At 41.4% G+C, this 26,605-nt stretch overlaps 1 protein-coding gene across 11 annotated transcripts in view; it reads left to right on the top strand.

Annotated features, from left to right (window-relative positions):
- Positions 1-7,454: 7,454 nt before the first annotated feature.
- The window catches only part of PFDN1 (prefoldin subunit 1), an 82,015-nt gene continuing 62,864 nt past the window's right edge, over positions 7,455-26,605 (top strand). For 2 of the 11 annotated variants that reach the window (XR_012031111.1, XM_072826110.1), the window contains exons 1-3: positions 7,466-8,115; positions 23,328-23,778; positions 26,165-26,331. Coding sequence is in view for 9 of the 11 variants with exons in the window: in XM_072826110.1 (XP_072682211.1) it covers positions 23,746-23,778; positions 26,165-26,331 (200 nt within the window). In the remaining 2 variants the exon portion in view is untranslated. Of the gene's footprint in view, positions 8,116-23,327; positions 23,779-26,164; positions 26,332-26,605 lie in introns of all 11 variants that reach the window. The other 9 variants (XM_072826113.1, XM_072826111.1, XM_072826115.1 and 6 more) reach the window with 9 other exon arrangements.

Genomic DNA, 26,605 nt, shown 5'->3' with positions numbered 1-26,605 from the left:
CAGGGACTGCCCCTCCAATATGTGTGGGGTGAGTGAGGGGCCGAGATAGCCCTTGGGCTATCTAATGCCCAAAGCTGCTCTCCAACCTGGAAAGATTTTTGCACTGAGGCCCTGACACTAATTCCCACCCCCACCCTATATGCATACACTTAACGGCTCATGGCCAACTGGCTGCTAGGCTGGGCAGAAAGAAGGGGACTCTTTCTGTGATCCCCCATGTTAGGCCAAGGCCTTGACCTTCTCCACCTCGTCTTGGCAGCTTGAGCCAGGAGAGAGAGAGCCTGCCTCCTTGGCCTTGGCAGAGCGTGTGTTCAGGCTCAGCCTCTGCAGCTGCCAGAATGGGAGCTGAATGCCCAGTGTTCCTGCCAAAGCTTGCTAACTTCCTTCTTCTTTCTCAGAGCTATGCAAACGGAGGCCGCTGAGGAATGTGGCAGTAACCTCCCCACCACCCGCCTCCCTTCTCCCTTGGCCTGTGCTTCCCCCAACCCCCAGACTGGAGTCACATAAAAAAAATGCAATGGAAGAAAGAAATCCCCAATGTGTCATGACATTACGTTTCTGCCTATTGCTCAGAAACAAGAAAAGTAGGAGGGGGAGGTAGAAGTAGTGTGGTCAGAGCTGGAGCCCTGTGACTACCTCACCTTGCTGCCTCCCTGGGGCAGAGCACCTGCTCCCCTGGGGTTCCATTTCCTCATTAATAAGCCAGGCTAATCACTCTGACTCAGACTGCAGAGAAACTGAGAATTAACTCTTTGCTAACATAAAAGAACCCTGATATTCCTAAGAAGCTGTCCAAGCGGTCTATATTGTGAGTTTAAGTTCGCAATGATTGAACTAGTTCACTGCTCTCATGTGCACTCATTTACAGACATACAGTGATTCCTACTTTGTTCTAGAAGCTAAACACACAAGAGTGAACAGGACCCAGGCCCTGCCCCCTAGGAGCTTGTACTCTAACAGGGAAGCGAGACAATTAAACAAATCACAATAGTTGAGTCAAGACAGTTATGATGGGCGGTAGGAGGTTCCAGGTGAATGAGACTGTTCCAGGGGTTAAGGGGGCCACTTCCTTGAGGAAGTAAAATTCAACGTAAGGCAGGATGAGCAGCTATGGTCCAAAGGAAGAGGGGAGGTTATTAAGAGTAAGAGGAGATAACAGAACAGAGAGAGAGAGGATGATGTGAATGAGGAACTTAAGTGAGTTTAGTGTAACAGGAGTGTAGACAGCTGGGTTGGAGTTAGTAGAAGCGATGAAGAGGCTACAGAGAGAGACCAGGCCAGATTATACAGGCACCTTCAAAACTGTGCCAGGGATTTTGGATTGGTTTCTCAGTGTGATGGAGAGCCAGTGCAGGGTTTTCACATGAGTGTAGATAGGAAGTGGCACGATCAGATCTACTTTTGGGTAGATGACTCAGGCTGTAGTGTAGAAAATGGGCCAGAAGCATAGCTACAGTTGCATAGGGAGACTGATTGGTTGGTGGCTGAGACAGTATCCAGGTCTGATGGTTATAGCAGCGGATAAGAAGAGAAGTATATGAATTCAAGAGGTATGTAGAGGATGAGAGAAAAGGAAAGGGAGTTAAGGATGACTGAGATTTAGGTTTGTACACCTTGGTAGAAAGTGGTGCCATCCACTGAGATTGGCCATTCTGGAGAAGGAGATGCTGGTTGGAAGTGAAGATAGCAAGCTTAGTTTGGGTTGTATTAAGTCTGAAGTAGTAACCACTGGGGCGCCTGGGTGGCTCAGTCGGTTCGGCATCTGCCTTTGCTCAGGTTGTGATCTGGGATTCCTGGGATTGGGCCCACCATGGGGCTCCCTGCTTAGTGGGGAGCCTGCTTCTCCCTCTGCCTGCCCCTCTGCCCCTCCGCCTGTTTGTGCTCTCTCTCACTCTCTCCCAAATAAATAAATAAAGTTTTAACAAAATAAAGTAGTGACCACCTTGTCAGAAGAGATGCTCAGTGCATAGATATAGAGCCAAGTCTTGAGCCTAGGGATGGGCTCTGGGCTGGAGAGGTGTCATTGGCTTAGAGAGAGGGAGGAATTACAGAGTTATGACAGCGCCAGCTATTCTTTTTTTAAATATTTTTAATTTTTATTTATAGAGACACACAAACACACACAGAGAGAGAGAGAGAGAGAGAGAGAGAGAGAGAGGCAGAGGGAGAAGCAGGCTCCACGCAGGAAGCCTGACGTGGGACTCGATCCCAGGTCTCTGGGACCACACCCCGGACTGAAGGTGACGCTAAACCGCTGAGCCACCCAGGCTGCCCCAGCACTAGCTATTCTAACAGGCAAACTCCTATCCTTTGGGGCCTATCACAATAGCTTATTTCTCACTCAGGCTAAGTCCAAAATGGGAAGCCCTAATAAATGGGAGACACCTTTCCAAGTAGCAGTTCAGGGACCCACGTCCTTCCATCTTGTATCTCTGCCTTCTTTAATACCCAAGCTTTCAAGGTCGCTGTGATGGTGAAAAGAGGATGAAGGATGGTGCATGGAAGATTCTATCACTTAGGTCATACCTAACTATAAGAAGTGTAGGAAGATGTTATTTAGGTAGGTGTCCATGAGAAAGAGGAAGTAAATTTGGCAACCAGCTAGCCAGTCTCTGGCACAAGAATGCACGGGAGTGGATAAGATCGCTTGGCAAATCTGAGGCTTTTCCCCATTTATTTGTTCCCATTTGTACATGCCTACACAGGAACAGGCGGACAGAAATAGAGCAAAGCCACTGCTTCCGCTCCCTAGGCTCATGTTCTTGTAGACCAATAGGGGAAGGTAGGCTTCCACCGATTTTGGTCCCTCCTCAGGGACCTGCCCTAAATTGAGCAGATCTTCAGGGTGAAATGATCCTGTGGTGGTTAGTGGTGTTGGCTCTGACACTGGTCACTCCTGCCTCTTCCCTGAGGCTAGCTGCCATTCTCCCTCACCTCTTTTCCTTCACCTCAACAAGTATTCATGGAAGATCTACTATGTGTTGGGTACAATGTCCAATTCTGGAAATGCAGCAACAAGTAAGGCAGAAATCCCTATATTAATTTGTCAGTTTATTATCTGTCTCTCTGGCTAGAAAGCATCATGAACATGCTTATCTTGCTTATCTTGCCTATCACTACCTCCCCAAGCTGCCGGAATCATGCCCAGCACATTGCAGGAAGTCTGGAAATAATTGTTGCATAAATACATGCTTGGATGAAGGCCTTCTGGAAATTCATATCTATAATGAGTGCTACGAAAGGGGAAAAACAGGGTTCTATAGGGCAGCCTATAGACCTCATCAGGCTCAGGAGGTAAAGAGAAGACTTCTCAGGGAAGAAATGTTTAAAGCTTGGAGTATTGGATAAGCGAGTGACGGGCAGATGGAAGACCATATGCAAAGGCCTGGCATCAACAGTGTGAGCCGGAGGAACAAAGGAGGCTCAATGTAGCTAAAGCCTGGAGGAGAGGAAGGCAGTCTCACCTGCAAGATGAGATGGGGGGTGGACAGGAACCAGAATGCACATGGTCTTGATGGACCTCCCGAGTCCTTGTATTCCCTGAGGATGATCACTCAGCAGCTTCTTTGACCTGCCATCATTATATTTCAAGTCATTGTTCAAAGAGGGTGGTTTTGGTGGGTTTTTGCTTTTGTTTTTGTTTTACTTTATTAATGATTCTCATCTCATTGTCTCAAAAATATTTGAACTTGGGTTGGAATTAAAATTCCTGTCTGCAAGACACTACTTCCCCTGCAGAGACTTCTCCTTTTCAGGAAAATAGGCACTGGAAAACAGCCCTGGGGGGCTCAGTCTGTCAAGTGTCTGCCTTCGGCTCATGTTATGATCCCAGGGTCCTGGGATTGAGCCCTGCATCGAGCTCCCTGCTTAGTGGGCAGACTACTTCTCCCTCTGTCTCCTTGGTTGTGCTCTCTCTCTCTCTCTCTCAAATAAATAAAATACAATTTTAAAAAGTCTTTTAAAAAAAACAGGCACAGAGACTCTTGCTGAAAGTGAGTGGGGAAATGAACAGCTGCCTTGATGCGCTCGGTGTTTTCACACAAGACCTCATTTAATTTTCACAACAATCCTGGAAGGCTGGCATGCTTATCCCCATTTTATAGATGAGGAAACTGAGTCCTTAAAGAAATGAGAATCTGCAGTAAAGACCAAGGAAAGTGCATCTTTCTAGAGATTCTGAAGAAGACACTAACTAGTCTTCATTGGAAAAATAACAACTCCTAACTGCTTGACAAGCTGCAAAGTGAAGTTTGAGAACAGAATTGCAAAGGAGCCAGCAGTCCAGTGAGTCAGGTTAGATAAGCAACCAGTCCTAAAGTTTAGCACAGATTGAAGGGCCTGGCCTCTAGCGGTGCACAGCCTCTGGGGAGAGATGGGCAGACGAGAACTATAATTTCAGTACCACGAGAGAGGTTGCCCCTGCAGAGGTATACACCAAAAGTTAGGGGAGCACAGGAGTGTCAGTAGAGTTCACTGTGTGCTCCGTGCTGAGCAGAGGCACAGAAATATACAAGAGCTGGCAGTTTAGATACTGACTCCTTCTTTCTGTTCTTTTAACATCCTTACATTCACTCCACCAGTATCTAAGGTGCTGATCATGCGCCAAGTACCAGGGAAAAGGCAACGAACAAATAGACACAGTACCACTCGCAGCCTGGTACAGGAGATAGCCAGTTAATAAATAATTACATGGAACCACAAGACAGCAGAGAATATCTAGAGAATGTAAGGGCTAAGAGTATTTACCTGTGGGAAAAAGAATGGAGAATCAGGGGGTCAGGAGCAGGAAGCTAAATTTCTTTCCCTCTTATAGGATTTATGTTTACATTTATTTTTTTAAAGTTTATTTATTTTAAAAAATATTTTATTTATTTATTCATGAGAGACAAGGAGAGAGAGGCAGAGACACAGGCAGAGGGAGAAGCAGGCTCCATGCAGGGAGCCCGATGTGGGACTCGATCCTGGATCCCCGGATCACACCCTGAGCTGAAGGCAGGCGCTAAACCACTGAGCCACCCAGGCACCCCCAAAAAGGTTTATTTACTTGAGAGAGAGAGAGAGCAAGCAGAGTGAGTGAGAACACAAGTGGTGGTGGTAGGGGGTAGGGGCAGAGGGGGAGGGAGAAGCAGTTTCCTGCTGAGCAGGGACCTCAATGTGGGGCTGATTTTAGGATCATGATTTTAGGGTCAGGACCTGAGCTAAAGGCAAATGCCCAACCTGCTGAGCCACCAGGCGTCCCTGTTTTCATTTAATAAATAGTTATTGTATGAGTTAATTTTTCAAAAAAGATTTACTTATTTTAGAGGGAAAGAAAGGGATCAACCAAGAGCATGAGTGGGAGGTGAGAGGGAGAGGGAGGGAGGAGACTCCTTATAGAGCATGGAGCTGACACAGGGCTCAATTTCATTACCCTGATACCATGACCTGAGCTGAAACCAAGAGTCCACTCTTAACTGACTGCACCACACAGGTGCCCAGAATGAATGAATGAATGAATGAATGAATGAATGAATTATGAGAGACACACAGAGAGAGGCAGAAACACAGAGTCCCATGCGGAACTCCATACCGAACCCTGGGATCAAGCCTCTAGCAGAAGGCAGATGGTCAACTGCTGACTCCCCCAAGCAGCCCCCCTCCACCCACAGACTTCAAGGCAGAGGCCAGGCCGAGTGCAAGTAAGAATGCTCTGGAGAACAGGCACATAGAAGGCCTGGAGGGAAGAACATGCATGTTGTGTTCTAGAAATAGAAGAGAAACTAGTGTGATGGAGCTGCTAACATCCTGAGGCCTGGGAGAGTGTCCTGTTCATTCACTGTTAGAATAGAACCCATCATCCTATAGGCATTTAAATATTTGTTTCCTGCATACATGAACAAAATATGCAAAGTTTTTTGTTCTGTAACTATAAAAACACCAAGAAATGGTGGATTGGCAGTGATGCTTGTCTGCCCTGGGCACTGGGGATTTACAGAATCTGACAATCCCAGGAGGGTAGAGTCAGGGAGACAAAGTATGGGCTAAGAGCTGATTTCCCTGGGTGTATGCTGTGGTCACCCTGCGTTATCACAGAACCTCAGCCTTTTTCTGAATCCCGTTTTTTCTATGGCTTCTTGAGTTCCAATTCTCCCTTCTTTCCAGGAATTCTAATATTTCTCTGTCATAAACACCCGAGGCATTTACATCAAAATGGCATCAAAGTGATAAGTCCTAAGGTAATTTTTCCTTTTTAATTCCAAGAAAGTGTTTCCATTAATATTTTCTTCTAGAGCTACAGCTGCTAAGCCTGGGAGCTTCTAAAAGATGCAGATTCTTTGGGCTCCAGCCCAGATCCACTGAGTCCACCACTCCAGGAAATGAGAATCTGCAGTAAAGACCCAGGTAACAGTGCTTTTAAAGCTTCCTTGGAAATTCTGATGTCAAACCACATTTGGAAGATCACTTTAGTGTGCTGGTTCTTTTTTTTTTTTTTTTTAACTTTTATTTATTTATGATAGTCACACAGAGAGAGAGAGAGAGGCAGAGACATAGGCAGAGGGAGAAGCAGGCTCCATGCACCGGGAGCCCGACGTGGGATTCGATCCCGGGTCTCCAGGATCCTGCCCTGGGCCAAAGGCAGGCGCTAAACCACTGCGCCACCCAGGGATCCCTAGTGTGTTGGTTCTTAACCTTTTGAGGGTGATTAGCCCCGTTAAGATGCTGAGGTGATTGTGTTCATCCTGATCCAGAATAAAACACCTCATAGGTACAATAATTAGTATACACTGTCAAGGATATTCCAGACAGCTTAGTGTATTTATAGAGTACCCAAAATTCCCAGTTCATAGTCCATGTCTAAAAGAAGACCAGGTTCTTCTTGCTTCTAGGGAGAAGAGCCCCAGGGCTTTTTCTGTCTCATCTCTTGGTGCTCTGGGATTGGGGCCCTTTTCAAGATCTGGATGTTTAAGCACAATTGAAGGTAAGTGGCTACAAAGAGGAGTTCCATATTCCCAAGACAAATGGAGCCTTCTATTTGAAACTCAATAGTACTGCTGGAATCCATCCAAGAAAGGCCACAACATAGAGTAGAAGGAACTCTGGAAGGGACTCCAAGACTCTGAGCTTAGAATGCAATTTGCTACATCCCTGCTAAGTCAATTTTTTATGAGACTCATTTTCCTCAACTGTATATGGAGGTGGTAGACTAGAGGACTTCAAAGATCCCTTCCAGCTCTTTTAGCCTAGGATTCTTTCCAGGAAATTTTATACAGGATCTACTTTAGATGGCAGAGCACAAATGGATGGATTAATAGGGTCTCTTGGAGAGTTTGTTTCACAATTCTATATGGCCTTCTGCCTCCAGATTCTGGTATTCCAGAGGGAAGTACTCCAGCTTGTGATGTCTTAGGTATTCTACTAATCACTGTGGTTAGAAAGGCAAAGCCCTGTGAGGTCACAGAGGCTACTCACCCATAGCCAACCACACTTTGCCATCTTCCCAAACCCAGGCTGAGGCATTTGACCTTAGCTGAGGGGACAAAAGGAAGTGGTAACTTCCACATCCTTATCCACAGTTATAATTTGTCTTTAATGAAACTGAGAGACAGTCTTATTGTCTCTGAGCAACATTAAATCTTAGATTCAGTCCCTTAGGATGGTATTCTTCAGTGTCCATTGGATCCAAGGACTCCAGTGCAATGCGGGCCTGTTTCCTTGAGGTCCTGACCATCACCATCTGGAGAAGAATATGGGTTCACAATCATGAAGCTTATTGAAATGCCCATTGAAATGGAATTGACCTATTCGTTCAGAGAGAGGATTGAAATGCTGGACATCTGTTTTTTTTTTTTCTTTCTCTTTGTGACACCAATTGCTTTTTCCTTTGATAATTATACTTTATTCTTTTGTAAAGAAGACATTTTCTACTCACCTTCAGTCCATGTGCTTTTTGGATGAGAAGATACCTCTCACCTTCCAGGAATGCACCTAATCAATCAGAGCATTCTATATTTCAGGCTATTGTGATTGTTATAAAAATGGGCAATTACCCAAGTGGGTCAGGGAAATTCAATCCTGAGGCTCTTTCTGGAGCTATGAAGGAAAAAGGCTCTTTCCACTGTTGAAGCTAACCTAAATGTAAGTCTGGAGTTGCTTTTGGATATTTATGAGTATTAGCAACAAGGTGGAAGATGTGGGGCTTCCTATTTCAACTAAGTTTCTTGCTTACTGTGTGCTACACTCATTTATGTCCTGATTTATAAAAGAAAAATATTAAAAATTTTAGCTTCTTACAATGAAAAGAAATTTTTGTTTAAAAACTTGGAGGAGGGATGCCTGGGTGGCTCAGTTGATTGAGTGTACAACTCTTGATTTAGGCTCAGGTTGTGGCCTCAGGGTCATGAGATTGAGCCCCCTAATCGGGCTCCATGCTCAGCAAGGAGTCTGCTTGAGATTCTCTCTCCTTCTGCCCCCCACCATGACTCACAGGCATGCTTTCTCTCTAATATAAATTAATACATCTTTTAAAATAAGAAAAGCTTTTGGAGAGGCACTTGGGTGGCTCAGTCAGTTAAGCATGTGACCCGTGATCTTAGCTCAGGCCTTGATCTCGGGGTTGTGAGTTCAAGCCCTGCATTGGGCTCAATGCTGGGCATGGAACTTACTTAAAATAAAAATGTTTGGAGCTTCTAAGTGTATGTACTCTGGGGAAAAATGTTAGTCACCTTATCTTAGGTACAGCTCTGAGGTTGGAAAAACTTCTCTGTACTGGTACTTTTTGGTGCCTATTTATAAAATGCATACAGGGTTTTGTCCAGATTTCTACCCAACCCCATTGTATTCCTCTTCCTCTTCTAAAGGACCATGAACTTTTTCTGCTTGGAGTGAGCCAGGGTGATGGAGGCATGGGTCCTCCATTAGATTTGATTTCCCTGATTTTATTCTTTTTCTATTCTTGGGCACATCTCCTGTTCTTGGCTTTCACCTGTGGCCAGCTCCACACTCTCACTTTCTCTGGTGAGCTGTGGGATAGACATCCAGATTTTTTTTTTTTTTTTACATCCAGATTTTGTTATGCTCTGCTACCCAGCCTCATTTCTTACACAGGTTTAAATCACCAGACTGATTGAAAACATTCACTTTCTTTGGACTTTTCATAAACAGATTGAATCAGATGTGGCAAGGTGCCTGGGAAAAGCCACCACCAGTTCCTGCTTATGACAAGTCACTTCCTCTCCTTGTAGTTTCCAATGACTGTTTCATTTGGTAGGCACAGCTAAGGTTCCCCTTTCTTTCCTAGAAAGGTCCCTGCTCCAAACCTAACTTTGTTAACTAGAAGAGCTACCTCAGAGTTTCTTGGCAAATGTGTCGCTTGGAAAGGATCACTCAGGCCCAGAACTACCACACAAGCTTTACAAATGCCCCGCCCAATCCCATCCTACTCCTAGGCAGGCCACTGTGCAGAATTCATTTTCAAAGGTAACAGGCGAGACTTACCCATTCTTGATATCAGGAAGTAGCCCACTTGTGAGAGAGTCTTAAAAACCTTTAATTCTTTTTAATTCAATTTAATCTTCTCAGAGGTTATCCACAGGCCAGAGAGTCTCCAGGGTCACAGAATTACCTTTTCTAACTACCCTCAGTTTGGATGACTGAGAGGCTGAAGGGAAAGGTCTGGAGGCATCCAAGAAAGGACAGAGCAAGGGGATATGTGGGACAGAATTGAAATAAACCAGAAGGTGGTAGGTTTATAACAGCTCTAATTTCAAAATGCTCATAACAAATAGAACGCTCCAGCCACCATTTTAAATATTTGTATATTAACTTATGTAGTCTTCACCATGATCCTATAATATGGTCACTACCATGCATCCTCCCATTTTTCATGTGGGGAAACTGAGCTCCAGAGAAGTGAATTAACTTGCTCAAGGTCCTGTACTTAATACAGGAGAGGGCTTAGGAATTGAATCCAGACAATTTTCTTCCAGAATTTGCTATTAACCATTAAACCACACTGCCTCTCCATAAACCTCTAAAGCTTGGGCTACCAACTATCCTGGCCTGCCCGGGATCGAAGGGTTTCCCAGAAAACAGGACTTTTAGTGCAAAAACTGGTACAGTCTCGAGCAAAACATGATGGTTGGTCACCCTTATACAGAAATGTTATCAAAGAAGATGTTTATCTAGGAAGCTGATACAAAAACAGTGGAGTTAAGAGAGAACTTGCTCAAGACAGGACAGAAATTTTGAAGAGCAGATGAACTCTGGGGCTTTCCTCTTTTTCCACTGCCTTAATTGTGTGCCCTTTGCCTGATGTGGATGGCTGCTTCAGTTCTGACCTAGTTTCTCATCTTCTGCTTGCTGGGAATCACTCCACATGAAGTAATCATGGCAATCTTCTGGAGCATAAATGCGACCAGTCACTCCTCTGCATATAACACTCCATTGAACTCAGTGACTGGATGAGGAGAGATCCCAACCTTTTGAGCTTGACTTGGAAGGCCCTCAGCCATTGGCCCCCATCCATCTCTCTGGCCTTCACTTCATAGTTAATAAGCTACTGTAGTCCAGCCACACCAAACGACTAATATTTCCCTGAAGACACCAGCTTCTCACCTTGGTGTCTTTGTCTCTTCTAGGAATATTAGCACAATCCCTTTCTCCCTTCTTTGCCAAGAACTTCTTTTTATAATAAATGTTTGTCTATATCTATATTCAATATTATACTTTTTAACTCTGTAAATTATTTATAACTGGAAGTCTATACCTCTTAATCCCCTTCACCTAGTTGACTCATCCCCCCCTCCTCCCATACTTGGCAACCAAACAAGGCTCCAACCTATAAGACTCCTGGGTTAGGAGACTTTCCTCTGTGTTTTCCAGCTCCTGGAGTTACTCTCTCTATAGCAGAATTTTCATATTCTTTTATAACTTTCTGTTTATCTGTGAACCTTGTTGTACTATGAACTGCCCTTTATCTGTCTTCTTGCAATACTTGACACATAATAATAGCAACTGTTAATTAGGTGCAACTATACACCAGAAATTTTACATGCATTATCTCATTTAATTCACATGATAATTCATAAATACTATTACCTCCATTTTATAGTTAAAGAGATGGAGGTTCTGGGAAATTAAGCAATTTTCCTTAGATCTTACAGCCAGCAAATGTTCTGAAACTGTTAAAGTTCTTTTCAAACTGAATGAACCCTTGAAGGTCTATCTATCTTACAAAGTTGCAAAGATCAAACGACCTGATGAATAGAACATGGCTTTGTAAGCTGAAAAACTCTAATGTCAGAAACTGCTCATTTCCACCCCCTAAATTCATCTTCTGTTTTCCTTTCATAATAATAGGATATTTGGTGTTTAACTTAACTAGACACATAGTTGCCCATAATAATTAGCTACATTTCCAGGCTTTCCTAAGCCAGGAATGGCCATATGATTCTGTTTGGGCCAATGTGGTATGAACAGAACCATATCTACCATTTCTAGGACTTTGCTTTTTTAAAGACAGTGAATGAGTCTCCTCCTTCCTTTTCCCCTTCCTTCTAGGTAGGCCATGGACATGGTGGTGATGAGTCATCTTGGATCATATGGATAAGATAGAAGGAGCCTGAGAACTCTGGCCTTGTGGAATTCACATATTTATCCTACACTGCATCTGTCTGGATAACTGTGACAGAGAGAAATAAGCTTCTATCCTGTTTCAGCCATTTTGGATCTCTGTTATAACATTTACACCTATACTCTAACTAATATAGTCTCTTCACAAGGAGGGAGGATTATTATTATTTTTCTTATACAGATGCTTTGAAATGGCATGCAGGCGGTATCATAAAAATTAATTTTCACTTCTCAGTGAAAGACATTACCATTCAAGTAGTTGCTCAGGTCAAAAACCTAGGACACCGTATTTTCCTTTTAAAACAACCTTCTTAGATGCCTAGGTGGCTCAGTTGGTTAGGCACCCGACTTGATTTCAGCTCAGGTCATGATCTCAGGGTGATGAGATCAAGCCTGGCATAGGGCTCCACAATCAGCATGGAGCCTGATTGGAATTCTCGCTCTCTCTCACTCTGCCCTGCCCCAACTTGGGCTCTCTCTCTTTCTCTAAAATAAATAAATAGATTTTTAAAACCAAACCAAACCAAACAGCTTTCTTGAAGTATGACTGGCATGCAATATACTGAATATGTTAAAGTTTGCAATTTGGTAAGTTTCCAGCCAGGAAACTCCCCACAATCAAGATAATAAACATATCCATCACTACAAAAGCTACCTAATACTCCTTTGTAGTCCCTTTCTTCTCCTTCCCCTTCTCCTTCTCCTTCTTCCCCTCCTCCTCCTCCTCCTCCTCCTTCTTCTTTTTGTAATCCCTTTCTTCTATCTTCTCCCCAGGTCCTCTCATTTCCAGTTCTCTCTGACTACTGATCTTCTTTCTGCCACTTCAGATTTATTTGCATTTTCTAGAATTCCATATACTTGGAATTGTATAGTATGTTTCTTTTCTTTTGTCTGGCTTCTTCCACTCAGCATACTTATTTGGAGATTAGGAATGATCTTTGGGGATGCCTGGGTAGCTCAGTGGTTGACTGTCAGCCTTTGGCTCAGGTCCTGATCCCGGAGTTCCCCGATTGAGTCCCACATTGGGTTCCTCACAGGGAGCCTGCCTCTCCCTCTGCCTGTGTCTCTGCCTCTCTCTGTCTCTGTCTCTCTCATGAATAAAATCTTAAAAAAAGAAAGAAAGATGCCATATATATATAATCTTTGGTTTTTCTTTTTCTTTCACTGCCACCCCCCTGACCCTAATCTATTCCTTCACCAAGTTCAGTAACCTCTACCTGAGTTCATCTACTTCTACCTTTAGGTTGCTATCACCCTCACTCACACCACTACCATCTCTCTTGTGCCACTTTTACTGTCTCCTAATTGGGCTCTTTGTTTCCACTCTTGTTTCTTCCAATCCATTCTCCATCTAGCACCTACAATAATTTCTTTCAAATGGGATCATATCACTCTCTTCAGATCAGATCAATACCCTGTTTGAATTCATTTAGTGCCTTCCAATCACATCAGAATAATATTCTAACCTGACAGTAGCTTGCAAAGACCTTTCATGGTCTGCTCAACCCCCTCCTGCACTTTGTCACCAACTTTCTGATCAGAGAGTTTGTCTCTTGTTTTTGCTATATCCCAAAGGCCTAGATCAGTGTCTAACAGATGTTCAATAAATATTTGTTGAATGAATAAGTGTATTGACTATGGTGCATAATAGAGATGCACCATAGGAATGGTGGAATGGAGGAATGATCAATCACCTTTTTAAGTTCCACAACTGTGGACTAATTCAACCTTAGAAGGAGCACATCTCTGTACTAGTGAAGCCTTTAGTGTGAAGTCTATTTGTTCTGTGAAAACAGTAGAAGCTAGCACATCATGGTTAGACACTGTGGCAAGTGTCTAAGGACTGTAAACCCTTCAGGATTTTCATAGCGTCTTCCTGACATTTTAGAAGTTCCAGAGAGAGGGGTGTCTGGGTGGCTCAGTCAGTAAGCCTCTGCCTTCGGCTCAGGTCATGAGCTCCTAAGGTTCTGAGATCGAGCCCTGAGTCAGGCTCCCTGCTCATAGGGGAGCCTGCTTCTTCCTTTCCCTCTGTCCCTTCCCCCACTTTGTGCTCTCTCTCTCTGAAATAAATAAATAAGATTTAAAAAAGAAGAAGAAGAAGTTACAGAGAGAGAAAGGAAATAATTTATCTTGAAGACCCAAATGAAAGGGAGAAACATATAATGGCTTCCAGCCTATAAATATATCACATTCTGCCAATTTTATGCCCAGGGAAAGTTTTATTTTTCCCCAGATTTGCTTTGCTCGTGTATGTCAAGAATTAACATTAAAAAAAAAAAAAGAATTAACATTAAAAACTGGTCTGGAATCTCATAGGGCTTTGATAGAAGTGAATGTGAGGCCATGCTTAGGCATATTTCTACTGCTCAGGACATGCTAGACACTGAAGACAAACTGTTAGCCAAAAACTGCCGGGTGGCTCAGCAGTTGGGCATCTGCCTTCGCTCAGCGTGTGATCCCGGGGCTGGGATCAACTCTGGATCAGGCCCCTTGTGGGGAGCCTGCTTCTCCCTCTGCCTATGTCTCTTCCTCTCTTTCTGTTTCTCATGAATAAATAAAAATTTTTAACGTTTTTTAAATTTATTCATGAGAGACACAGAGAGAGGGGCAGAGACACAGGCAGAGAGAGGCAGAGAGAGAGAAGCAGGCTCCATGTAGGGAGCCCGACATGGGACTCGATCCCGGGTCTCCAGGATCACGCCCTGGGCCAAAGGCAGGCACCAAACTGCTGAGCCAACTAGGCATCCCGAATAAATAAAATCTTAGGGATCCCTGGTTGGCGCAGCGGTTTAGTGCCTGCCTTTAGCCCAGGGCGTGATCCTGAAACACCCGGGATCGATTCCCACGTCGGGCTCCCGGTGCATGGAGCCTGCTTCTCCCTCTGCCTATGTCTCTGCCTCTCTCTCTCTTCCTGTGACTATCATAAATAAATAAAAATTAAAAAAAAGAAAAATAAATAAATAAAATCTTTAAAATAAATAAATAAAATCTTAAAACAAAAACAAAAAAACACCTCATGAATCACAGGAGAAAATCAACTGTCAAAAAAAAGGTCAGCAAAAAAAAAAAAAAAAAAAAAGGTCAGCAATACTCCTAGTGAAAGAATTCACAAGCCAAAAACTTATAATACATTGTTAAGAAATTTTTAAATAATTATATTTACTATGTTCTATTAGACAAGACTGTATCATTACATACCAGTATGAAAAAGAAAGAGCATGTAGATTTGAAAAAGGAACAAGTAAATTTTTTTCCATTTTGTATGTGGTCAAATACACATAGCATAAAATTCACCATCTTAACCATTTTCAAGTATAAAGTTCAGTGTTATTAAATAAATTTATAATGTTCTGCTACCATCACCAACATCCATCTCCAGAAGTCCTTTCATCTTGTAAAACTGAAATCTGTACAGTACCTGTTAAGCAATGACTTTCCACTCCTCCCCTTCTCCTCACTTCCTGGCAACCACCATCTTACTTTGTGTCTTTATGATTTTGACTGCTCTAGGTCCCTCATGTAAGTGAAATCATATAGCATTACTTTTTGCGACTGGCTTATTTCACTTAGCATTATGCCCTAAATTCATCCATGTTGTAGCATGTGTTAGAATTTCATTTCTTTTAAAGGCTGAATACTATTCCATTGTACATATATGCCACATACTGTTTATTCATTTATAACAGATAAATTACACTTGGATTGCTTCTACATTTTGGCTATTGTGAGTTTGCTGCTATGAACATAAGTGTATCCATATCTGCTTTAGTACTCACTTGGATTCTTTTGGGGATGCACCTAGAAGTAGGATTGCTAGGTCATATGGTAATTCTTTTTTTTACTTTTTTGAGGAAGCACTATACTGTTTTTCAGAGCTGCTGCACCATTTACATTCCCACCAGCAAAACACAGGGTTTTGATTTCTCCCCATCTAGTCAATACTTGTTATTTTATATATTGTTTTTGTTTTTATTAATAGCCATCCTAATGGTTGTGAAGTGGTATCTCATTGTTTTGATTTGCATTTCCCTAATGATTAGTGATGTTGAGGATCCTCCCATGTATTCATCTTTCTTGGAGAAATGTCTATTCAAATCCTTTCCCATTTAAAAAAATTATTTTATTTTATTATTTTTAACATTTTATTTATTCATGAGAGACACACACAGAGAGAAGCAGAGGGAGAAGCAGGCTCCATGCAGGAGCTGAGCTGAAAGCAAACGCTCAACCACTGAGCCAGCCAGGCATCCCTCTTTGTCCATTTTTTAAAGAGATTTTATTTATCTATTCATAGACACACACACACACACACACACACACACACACACACACAGACACAGGCAGAGGGAGAAGCAGGCTCCATGGAGGGAACCAGACGCGGGACTCAATCTCGGGTCTCCAGGACCACACCCTGGGCTGAAGGCGGTGCTAAACTGCTGAGCCACTGGGACTGCCCAGCCTCTTTGCCCATTTTTAATTGAGTTGTTTACATTTTCATTGTTTAATTGTAGTCCTTTATATATTTTAGATACTAATTCCTTACTATTCACATAATTTGCACATATTTTCTCCCATTCCATGGGTTGTCTTTTCTTTCTTAATAGTGTCCTTTTGGGACACCTGGGTGGCTCAGCGGTTGAGCGCCTGCCTTCTGCACAGGGCATGATCCTGGAGTCCTGGGATTGAGTCCCACATCGGGCTCCCTGAGTGGAGCCTGCTTCTCTCTCTCTCCCTATGTCTGCCTCTCTCTCTCTCTGTATTTCTCATGAATAAATAAATAAAATCTTTAAAAGAATAGTGTCCTTTCATGCTTAAAAGTTTTTAATTTGTGAAATCCAACTTATCTACTTTTCTTCTGTTGTCTGTGCTTTTGGTGTCATTTCCATAAAATCATTACTAAATCCAATGTCAGAAAGATTTCTCCAATTTTACAGTTTAGCTCCTACATTTATGTCTTTGGATTTCTTTTCTTTTCTTTCCTTTTCTTTCTTTCTTTCTTTCTTTCTTTCTTTCTTTCTTTCTTTCTTTCTTTCTTTCTTTCTTTCTTTCTTTCTTTCTTTCTTTCTTCTCTTTCCTTTCTTTTTTCCATGAAAGACAGAGAGAGAGAGGCAGAAACATAGGCAGAGGGAGAAGCAGGCTCCATGCAGTGAGCCCGATGTGGGACTCGATCCCAGGACTCCAGGATCATACCTTGAGCTGAAGGCAGACAAACACTCAACCACTGAGCCACCCAGGTGTCCCTGATTTTGTTTCTAAAGAGATTTTATTTATCTGAGAGAGCGAGAGTAAGAGCATAAATGGAGGATGAAGTGGGGAGAAGCAGGCTCCCACTGAGCTGAGAACCTGACGCAGGGATCAATTTCAGGACCCTGGGATTATTACCTAAGCTGAAGGCAGATGTTTAATTGACTGAGCCTCTAGGTTCCCCTCCTACATTTAGATCTTTGATCTATTTTGAGTTAATATTTGTACATTGTGCATAGTAAGGGTTTAACTTCATCCTTCCACATGTAGATATCAATTTTTTCCAGTATCCTCTATAGAGAGTTATGATTTTAAAAGGTACGAAAAAAGATATATGACAGCATACACATAAAAAGGAGGAGGGAAAGGGGAAAAAAGAGAAAGAATGTATTTGGAGGCTTTCCTTCCTCTTCTATTTTCAGGAATAGTTTGAAAAGAATAGGTATTAACTTCTTTAAATGTTTGGTAGAGGAATGCTTGGGTGGCTCAGTGCTTTAGCTCCCGCCTTCGGTTCATGGCGTGATCCTGGGATCCCGGGATCCAGTCCCGCATTGGGCTCCCTCCATGGAATCTGCTTCGTTCTCTGCCTGTGTCTCTGCCTCTCTCTCTCTCTCTCTCTCTCTCTGTCTCATAAATAAATAAACAAAATATTTTTTTTAAATAAATGTTTGGTAGAATTCATTTGTGAGTCCATCTGGTCCTGGACTTTTATTTTTTGGTAGTTTTTTCTTACTGATTCAGTTTTATTACTAATTATTTGTCTGTTCTGATGTTACATTTCTTTTTGATTCAATTTTGGAAGACTATGATTTTAGGAATTTATCCATTTCTTATAGATTTTTCCTATTTATTGGCATATAATTTTTCACAGCACTTCTTATTATCCTTCATATTTCTATGGTGTCAGTTGTTACTTCTCTTCTTCTGTTTCTGATTTTATTTATTTGGGTCCTTTCTCTTTTTTCCCTTGATGAGTCTGACTAAGGATTTATCAAGTTTGTTTGTCTTTTTAAAAAACCAGCTCTTGATTTCATTAATTTTTTCTTTTGGTCTCTGTCACTCTGTCATTTATTTCTTAAGAAAACTATCATTATTATTATTATTTTATTTATTTTATTTTTTTAATTTTATATTATTATTATTTTAAAGTAAACCCTATGCCTACCATAGGGCTTGAACTCATGACCCCAAGATCAAGAGTTGCACACTGTTCCAACTGAGCCAGCCAGGCACCTGTCTGTCATTTATTTCTGCTCTCACCCTAATATTTCCTTCCTTCTGTTATTTCCTTCCATCCTGGGCTTTCTTTGTTCTTTTTTGAGTTCCTTTAGGTGTAAGGTTACATTGTTTGAGTTTTTCTTATTTCTTTAGGTAGGCTTGTATCATTATATATTTTTCCCAGTATAATTTGTTGAAAAGACTGATCTTTCCCCCATTTAATGGTCTTGGCACATTTGTGGGAAAAAAATCAGACTATATATTGAGGATTTATTTCTGGGCTTTCTCTCTCTCTTTTTAAGATTTTTATTTATTTATTCATGAGAGATACAGAGAGAGAGGCACAGACAGAGGCAGAGGGAGAAGCAGGCTCCATGCAGGGAGCTTGACATGGGATTTGATTCTGGGTCTCCAGGATCATGCCCAGGATCATGGGCTGAAGGCGGTGCTAAACCGCTGAGCCACCGGGGCTACCCTCTCTCTTTTTTTTTTTTTTTTTAAGCTTGATTAATTGATTTAAAGAGAGAAAGAGAGTGCGAAAAAGAGTACAGGGGGAGGATCTGCGGGAGGGGGGTGAGGGAATTCTAAGCAGAGTCCTAGCTGAGTGTGGAGCCCGATTTGGGGCTAAACAAGAGGATCAATCCCACATCCCTGAGATTACAACCCTGAGATTATGACCTGAGCTGAAACCGAGAGTTAGATGCTTAATTGACTGCACACCCAGACACCCTACTGAGCTCTCCTTTGTATTCTGTTTGTAGTCATGTCTGTCTTTATGCCATATCATACTGTTTTGATTACTGTAGTTTTGTAATGAAGTTTGAATACAGAAAGTGTGAATTCTCAGCTCTGCTCTTCTTTTTCAAGGTTGCTTTGGTTATTCAGGGTTCCTTGAGATTTCATATGCTTTTCAGGAGGGTTTATCTATTTTTGCAAAAAAGTTGTTGGGACTATGATAGGGATGGCATTAAATCTATACATCACTTTAGGTAGGATTGATATTTTAACAATATTAAATTCTCTAATCCATGAACACAGAATGTCTTTCTATTTATTTGTGCCTTTTTAAATTTCCATCTGCAACATCTTGTCGTTTTCATCGTACAAATCTTTCATTTCCTTTGTTATGTTATTTGTGAGTAATTTTTTTCTGATGCCATCGTGAATGCAATTGTTTTCTTAATTTCCTTTTTAGATTATTTATTGCTAGTGTGTAAAAATGCAAATGATTTTTGCGTGCTGACTTTGTATCCTTATACTTTGCTGAATACATTTATGAGTTCTAACAATTTTTTTGTGTAAACCTCAGGATTTTCAAATTATGAGGTTGTTTCATCTGTGAACAGAGATAATTTTACTAATTCTTTTCCAATTTGGATGCCTTCTATTTCTTTTCTTGCTTGCCTGAATTGGCTAGGACATCCACTACTAGAAGTGGTGAAAGTGGGCATCCTTGCCTTGTTCCTGATTTTAGTGGAAAAGCTTTTAGTATTTTACCATTGAATATGATGTTCACTATGGTTTTTTTTTTTAATTTATTTATGATAGTCACAGAGAGAGAGAGAGAGGCAGAGACACAGGCAGAGGGAGAAGCAGGCTCCATGCACCGGGAGCCCGACGTGGGACTCGATCCGGGGTCTCCAGGATCGTGCCCTGGGCCAAAGGCAGGCGCCAAACCGCTGCGCCACCCAGGGATCCCACTATGGGTTTTTATATGTGGTTTTCATTATGTTAAAGTCGTTTCATTCTATTCCTAGTTGGTTAAGTGTTTTTGTCATGAAAGGGTCAAATAGAATTTTAAGAATTAAAGATTATAGTTATTCAAATAAAACCCCAAGGAAGGGCTTAAATAGTAAACTGGACATAGCTGAAGAGAGAGTTAGTAATTTAGTGGAGAAAATTGAATAAATCACCCAAGATTCAGCATGAGGAGATAGATAGTATAAAATGGAGGCTAGGAGATATGGATGATTCAACATATTTCTAATGGGAGTTCTAGTTAGGAATAATGACAGACAATGCTGGAAAGCCAATATTCCATGAATTACTGGTTGAACATTTTTTCAGGATTAACATAAATCCTCAGATTAAAGAAGTATACAATGTCCCAAACAGGAAAAATAAAACACACACACACACACACACACACACACACACACACACCCATGGGTAGAAGGGCAGAACTTAGAACAAAGTGAATGTCTAAAAAGACACCAAAGAAAAGACAAATTTCTAAAAAAATCATGAAAAGCAGCCTGACAGGACTTTTTATTAGTATGTAAAAGCCAGAAGACTATGGAAAAATGCCTAATAATTGTGAATCTGTAATTCTGTACACATTTAATCTGTCATTCAAAATGAAGGGTGAAATTAAGACAATTTTACATATACAAAGTATTTTACTTTCAAATGGCTACCATAACTAAATACTACAAACTGGGTAGCTTAGAACAACAGAAATTATTTTCTCATAGTTCTAGAGGTTAGATGACTGAAATCAAGATTTTGACACTGTCATTATCCCTCTATAAGCTATAGAGGATTTCTTGCCTTTTCCAGCTTCTGAGAGCCAGAAGCATAACTATAATCTTCACATGGCATTTTCCTACCTCTTTACACAGTCCTCTTTCTGTACATGTCTATGTCTGTGTCTAAAGTCCCCCTTTTTATAAGGACACCAGTCATTGTGTTATGGTATAAATGTTTGTGCACCCCCAAACTTCATTTGTTGAAATCCTAACTCACAAAGATTATGGCATTAGGAGGTGGGGCTATTGGGGGGTGCTTAAGTCATGAGAAAGAAACCCTTATGAATAGGATTGATGTTCTCATAAAAGAGACCTCACTGAGATCCTTCACCTTTTCTCGTGAGAACACAGAGAAAGAGGTCAGAGGTCTGTAATCCAGAATAAGACCCTCATCCAACTGTGCTGGCACCCTGATCTTGAATTTCCACTCTCCAGAACTATAAGAAATAAACGTTAGCTGTTTATAAGCCACCCAGTCTGTGATATTTTATTATAGCAGTCTGAAGGACTAAGACATAATGGTTTAGGGCCAGCTCAACAACCTTACTTTAAGGTTTATTACCAATATAAAGATTTGATTTCCAAACAGATGACGTTTGGATTTACTTCAACTCATCTTTTTTAGGGGGACACAGTCAAACCCATAACATAAAGGCCAAGAGTTTATTCTCTAAGCCTCTTCCTGAAAGAATCTACTAAAGGATTTACTTCATCAATAAGAAAATTGAACTCAGAAGGAAAGAGTGGTATGCAAAAGGAACAATGATCAGAAAAATTGAGAGAAGATTCTTTCCTAAGGTCACACTGCTCTTAAGTCGTGCAGGAAGTACTTGAACCCAAGTTGTCTGATACCTTAGCCTATGCTTCTAACTTTTACTTTACATATGTCTCTATGAGGAGTGTTTTAAAATCTCATGAGGTAATGTACAGGAAAGTGTCTGAGACTTTCTTTGAATTTTAATATTCAGTAATTATTTTATTTATTATCTATAATGAAGTTCTAAGAAGGTCTCAGTGTAGAATTAGGCTTTTCTTTTCTTTTTTTAAAAGATTTTCTTTATTTATTCATGAGAGAGACACAGAGTGAGAGAGAGGCACAGACACAGGCAGAGGGAGAAGCAGGCTCCACGCAGGGAGCCCGACGTGGGACTCGATCCTGGGTCTCCAGGATCACACCCTGGGCCAAAGGCAGGCGCCAAACCGCTGAGCCACCTGGGCTGCCCCAGGCCTTTCTTTCTTTACCAAATTAGAGCGAAATGACAAATTTTCTTCTGAAGAATTCATTCTTACTGTTTATTTTGTATTTCTTCCCTGTGAGGTACTGTGATAGGCGTCCTGGGTATAAGTGGGAGAACCATTATTTCATAGTTCTTTATTTCAAGGAGCTTACAGTTTGCTAAGAACTTTTTTTCAATATTTTATTTATTTTAGGAAGAGAGAGCAAGTATTAGCTGGAGGGAGGGGCAAAGAGGGAGAGGGAGAGAGAATCTGGAGTAGACTCTGTGCTGAGATAAGAGCCCTACTCAGGGCTCAATCCCACAAAGGCAAGATCATGACCTGAGCCTATACCAAGAGTCAGATGCTCAACTGAACCACCCAGGTGCCCCTGAATTTTTTTTTTCCAGGTAGGAAGTATCATGTACCTGAGAAAGTAATGGATGTAGCCTTGGAGAGAGTTCAGAGGAAAGATTATTTTTGGTCTGCGTGATGAGTGATACAAAAAAGCAAAAAGATATTGGAAGAGGTGGCCTGCTTCCTAGAACTTGAAAGACAAACATAATAATGCTAACTACAAAAAAAGAATAATAATGCTAACTACATTAACTTAACTATTGAGTACCTACTGTGAGCACAGTGCTATGCTTGGAGCTTTTCTTGGTCTTACTTATTCCCTACAATGACACTGTGAGGTCAATATTGTTACTCTCCAATTAAATGAAGATGCAGGGGCAGCCCAGGGGGCTCAGCGGTTTAGCACTGCCTTCTGCCTAGGGCCTGATCCTGGAGATGTGGGATCGAGTCCCACATTGGGCTCCCTGCATGGAGCCTGCTTCTCCCTACCTCTGCCTGTGTCTCTGCCCCTCTCTCTGTCTGTCATGAATAAATAAAATCTTTTAAAAAAATAAATGAAGATGCAAACTCTATTGTCACACAGCTATTGAAGTGGAACCAGACAGACCTAGGCTCCAGGTAGAGCAAGCTTTGAATTCAGATCTGGCTGGCTCCAAATTTCCTGCCCTTTCCCTTCCCTCTCAAATTTTTAATGTAGGCAACACCTCCATCTCTAGTTTCTAAAAGTCTAACTACTAGTCATTCTTCTGGTTCAGCTGCCAGGTCTTTTACAGCAGATCCTCAAAATGTAGTCTGCAGGTAGACTTACATCAGGTCATCAGGTCATTTTGTGTTTGTGTAAACACAAAATTCCAAGCCTCCATCTCAAAGATTTTAAGTCATTAAGTTTGGGATGAGGACCAGAGAATCTATATTCTTTTTTTTTTAGTAAGATTTATTTATTTGAGAGAGAAAGCACTCTCACAGGGGGTAGGGGCAGAGGAAGAATCTGAAGCAGACTTCTTGCTGAGCGTGGAGTCCAACTCAGGGCTCAATTTCAGAACCCTGAGATCACCACCCAAGCAGAAACCCAGTTGGACCCTCACCTGACTGTATCACCCAGGTACCCCCCCAGAGAATCTGTATTCTTTTAACAAATTTATTTGGCCTCTCCAGAACCACTGTGCCTAGAAAGTCTTCCACCAGATTTCAGTAGAAATACATTCTTTGGAAGAACGCGTACTAAAACTTCTGGATTTCTCCATACTGGCATTCTTGAGGTGTAGGCTGATTCTCGGATTTCCCCGAGAGCACAGGGACTCGTTGAAGTAATGAATGCCTGAAGATGTTTTGGCCTTATCTACATACAACTCTATTCAACGAGCACAAACTAAGCTATTTGTCAAAGTGCTTAAAACCACACTCAAAATCTGTGTGCCAAGCCTGATAAGTCACGTGGAGGAAGACGTAACCTGCGTCCCTAGTATTTCTAGAAGCCCTGCTGGTCCGACTCATGCGCAGGCGCAGAAGGAGGCGCGCCCCTCCCCCACCCTCTTTCTGACTCCGGCTGCGCAGGCGCACCGAGTGAACCAAGATGGCGGCTCCCGTGGATCTGGAGTTGAAGAAGGTAAAAGAGGGTCCTGACCTGCCCGAGTCTTCTGTTTGGGAAGCTAAGGGGACTGTGGATAAGAATATCAAATGAAGCTCGAATCCTGAGGAAGGGAAGAGGCCCCAGGGAACTGGGGAGTGATTTCCCAGAGTCCTAAGGCGGGTCTAGGTCGTAGGCTGGCGGGAGGCGAGCAGCTCTCTCTGGGTAAGAGCCGGTTGGGCTAGTCTGGATAAGGCTGGCGGGCCGGTGGCTGGCGGGTCTTCTGGTTCTGAGCGCCAGAGCCTTTTCGTTGTGTGGATCCTTCAGTTCCATAGCAAGGCCTGAAGTTCCATAGCATTTCAAATTGGAGCTCCTTCGGGGAGCTTGCTCGAGCTGAGGCATTTGTAATTCTAAAACTTCATTTGCTTTGGAAGACTTCAAGTCCACCCAGTGTTTTTAGGCCACTTACTCGATCCCATACTTTAAAAGGTCGCAATATTTACGTACCGTTCAGAGTTAGTTTCATAGCAATGCTTTAACTCAGGGCTTTAACTCCCAGCCCTCCCTCTATTCCCCTTTTCTTGAAGGACTTGTCAAAAAAAAGAAGAGTCCGTAAAATTTTCCAAATAAAATTGTTATCAGAAGGATTTGGATTTGTCTCTTCAAACAGTTGCTTATAAATGTGTTTTACTCAAAATGTTTTTTGCCATCTAAGGCTTGTCACGGAAAGGATCCTGGACCTTATCTCCTTTAATCCTGTACTTTTTCTGGAAAAGGAAACTGAATTCCAGAAAAGATTTAGTCAAAAGTTGGGACTAGAATCCACTATTCTCTACGCCACATCTTTTGATTATTAATTTAGGTTCTCCAGAAGAGCAAATTTTACGTCTTAACACTACTTCTGGTCAACCTTTGCATATGAACTAGGACAGCTGAAATAGTTGTTGCTCCTAATAAATGAAGCTATTTGTTATTGCTCTGTGGATTGTATGTAATGTGCTTTTTGTATTTCTTCTTTTGAAACTTGTAAATTTAGTCTTTAACGTGGTGTTCCCTAATACCCTAACATCTCAGTTTAAACAATATACCAGCTTCCTTAACAAAGTGTGTACAGAACAATCAGGTATTACCTGGAATTTTACATGCAAAACAAAATTCATCGTAAGAAATCTTAACACATTCTAAAAGTTTACCTTTCTTCTGTTAAGGTTCAAATGTAAATCAGAGTTTAGTGAAAGCAATAGAATACAGCTGTGAATGGATTTACCTCCTGGTATTTGAATTAGTTTCTTAATAGAAACCCTTGGACAATGACTGCAAATGATTGGAGACCTTAATTGGATAGTTTTGACGGCTAATTAAATTAACTAAAAAGGAAACTTGTTTAAAGGTTTTATCTTCTAGTATCTTTATAAGGTTTTGGTGTTGTTTTTTTTTTTGTTGTTTTTTTTTTGTGGAGACTAATAGGAAATTTCAGGCACCTCCAGTCTCCCCTGATTAGTTTTTAAAAACTTACTAGTCATCAATCAGAAAAAAGTTTAGTAGCCTTTGCCGTGTATTGCAGTCACAAATGTTATTATTAAGGCATAAGTTTGACAGCATCTGAAAGTCATTCCCAAACTTAAGAGTATCCAAGAACTATGTTTATCTTTGAGATGTGTACACGAGGGGTCAAATTTGGCTTGGTATTTGTGTATGAAGATCATGATGCAGTTCTACCAATGCTTTGTTTTCTTTGTTTCTAATCTTTATCTCAAAAATATTTGTATTTTGAATATTACTGTAGACAGTAGAATAGAAACATTCCTGAACTAGGGGTCAGAAGAAATGGATTTAAGTACCCGTCTTTCACCTGATAGTTGTTGAACTCTGTGCAGGCCACTTATATCTCTTTAATAAATTTGTAACTTTAATTTGTAAAGAGTGATGATGAAACTGCCATCCCTAACTCATAGGATTATTGAGAGGACTAAATGAGATATTAGTAATTCCTCAGTGTTCTCATATTAATATTCCCTTGTTAGTATTTCAAACAAATAATGGGAAAGTGTTTTGAAACATAGTCATGTAACACAAATGAAGTAAGTCCTTGTGTTTACGGTTCTTGTTTTGAATCCCTGGGTTTCATCCTCTGACTCTTGCATTTATTGTTTTTATTACTCCTTGGACACCTGCTCCTTCATATGGTTATTTAATGTGCATTTGTTCTGCTTCAAATAGACTGCATCTTCTGAGGACAAGATAAGTTCATTATTTAGTATGGTGGCTTGATTGTTTACAATCATTGACTTTTACTGATGTTTGTGTTGGTAAATTTAACAGCTTTGTCTCTGGTTAGCATGCTTTATTTTAATATATTTGGATTTGATTTAAGTGTCTCCTATAAAATGTTTCACCCACTAAATCAAGGGCTTGTTTTTGTTAGGCCTTCACAGAACTTCAAGCCAAAGTTATTGACACTCAACAGAAGGTGAAGCTTGCAGACATACAGATTGAACAGCTAAACAGAACGAAAAAGCACGCACATCTTACAGATACAGAGATTATGACTTTGGTAGATGAGACTAACATGTATGAAGGTGTAGGAAGAATGTAAGTAAAATATATCCTTAAGGGGGTTGTTAACGGGAGAGTTTTTGTCCAGAATTTGTTCATTTTAAAACTTGGGTTAAGAGGTACCTGGGTGGCTCAGTGGTTGAATGTCTGCCTTGGACTCAGGGCCTCAAATTATGATCCCAGGGTCCTGGGATTGACTCCCTCATCAGGCTCTCCAAGGGGAGCCTGCCTCTGCCTCTGCCTATGTCGCTGCCTCTCTCTGTGTATCTCTCATGAATAGATAAATAAAATCTTAACAAAAAAAACCACC

The sequence above is a fragment of the Canis lupus genome, chromosome 5 (genome assembly GCF_048164855.1).
Source record: "Canis lupus baileyi chromosome 5, mCanLup2.hap1, whole genome shotgun sequence".
Taxonomy (NCBI): Eukaryota; Metazoa; Chordata; class Mammalia; order Carnivora; family Canidae; genus Canis; species Canis lupus.
The sequence above is the reverse complement of the archived record's forward strand: the minus strand, read 5'-3'. Positions and strand labels throughout refer to the sequence as shown.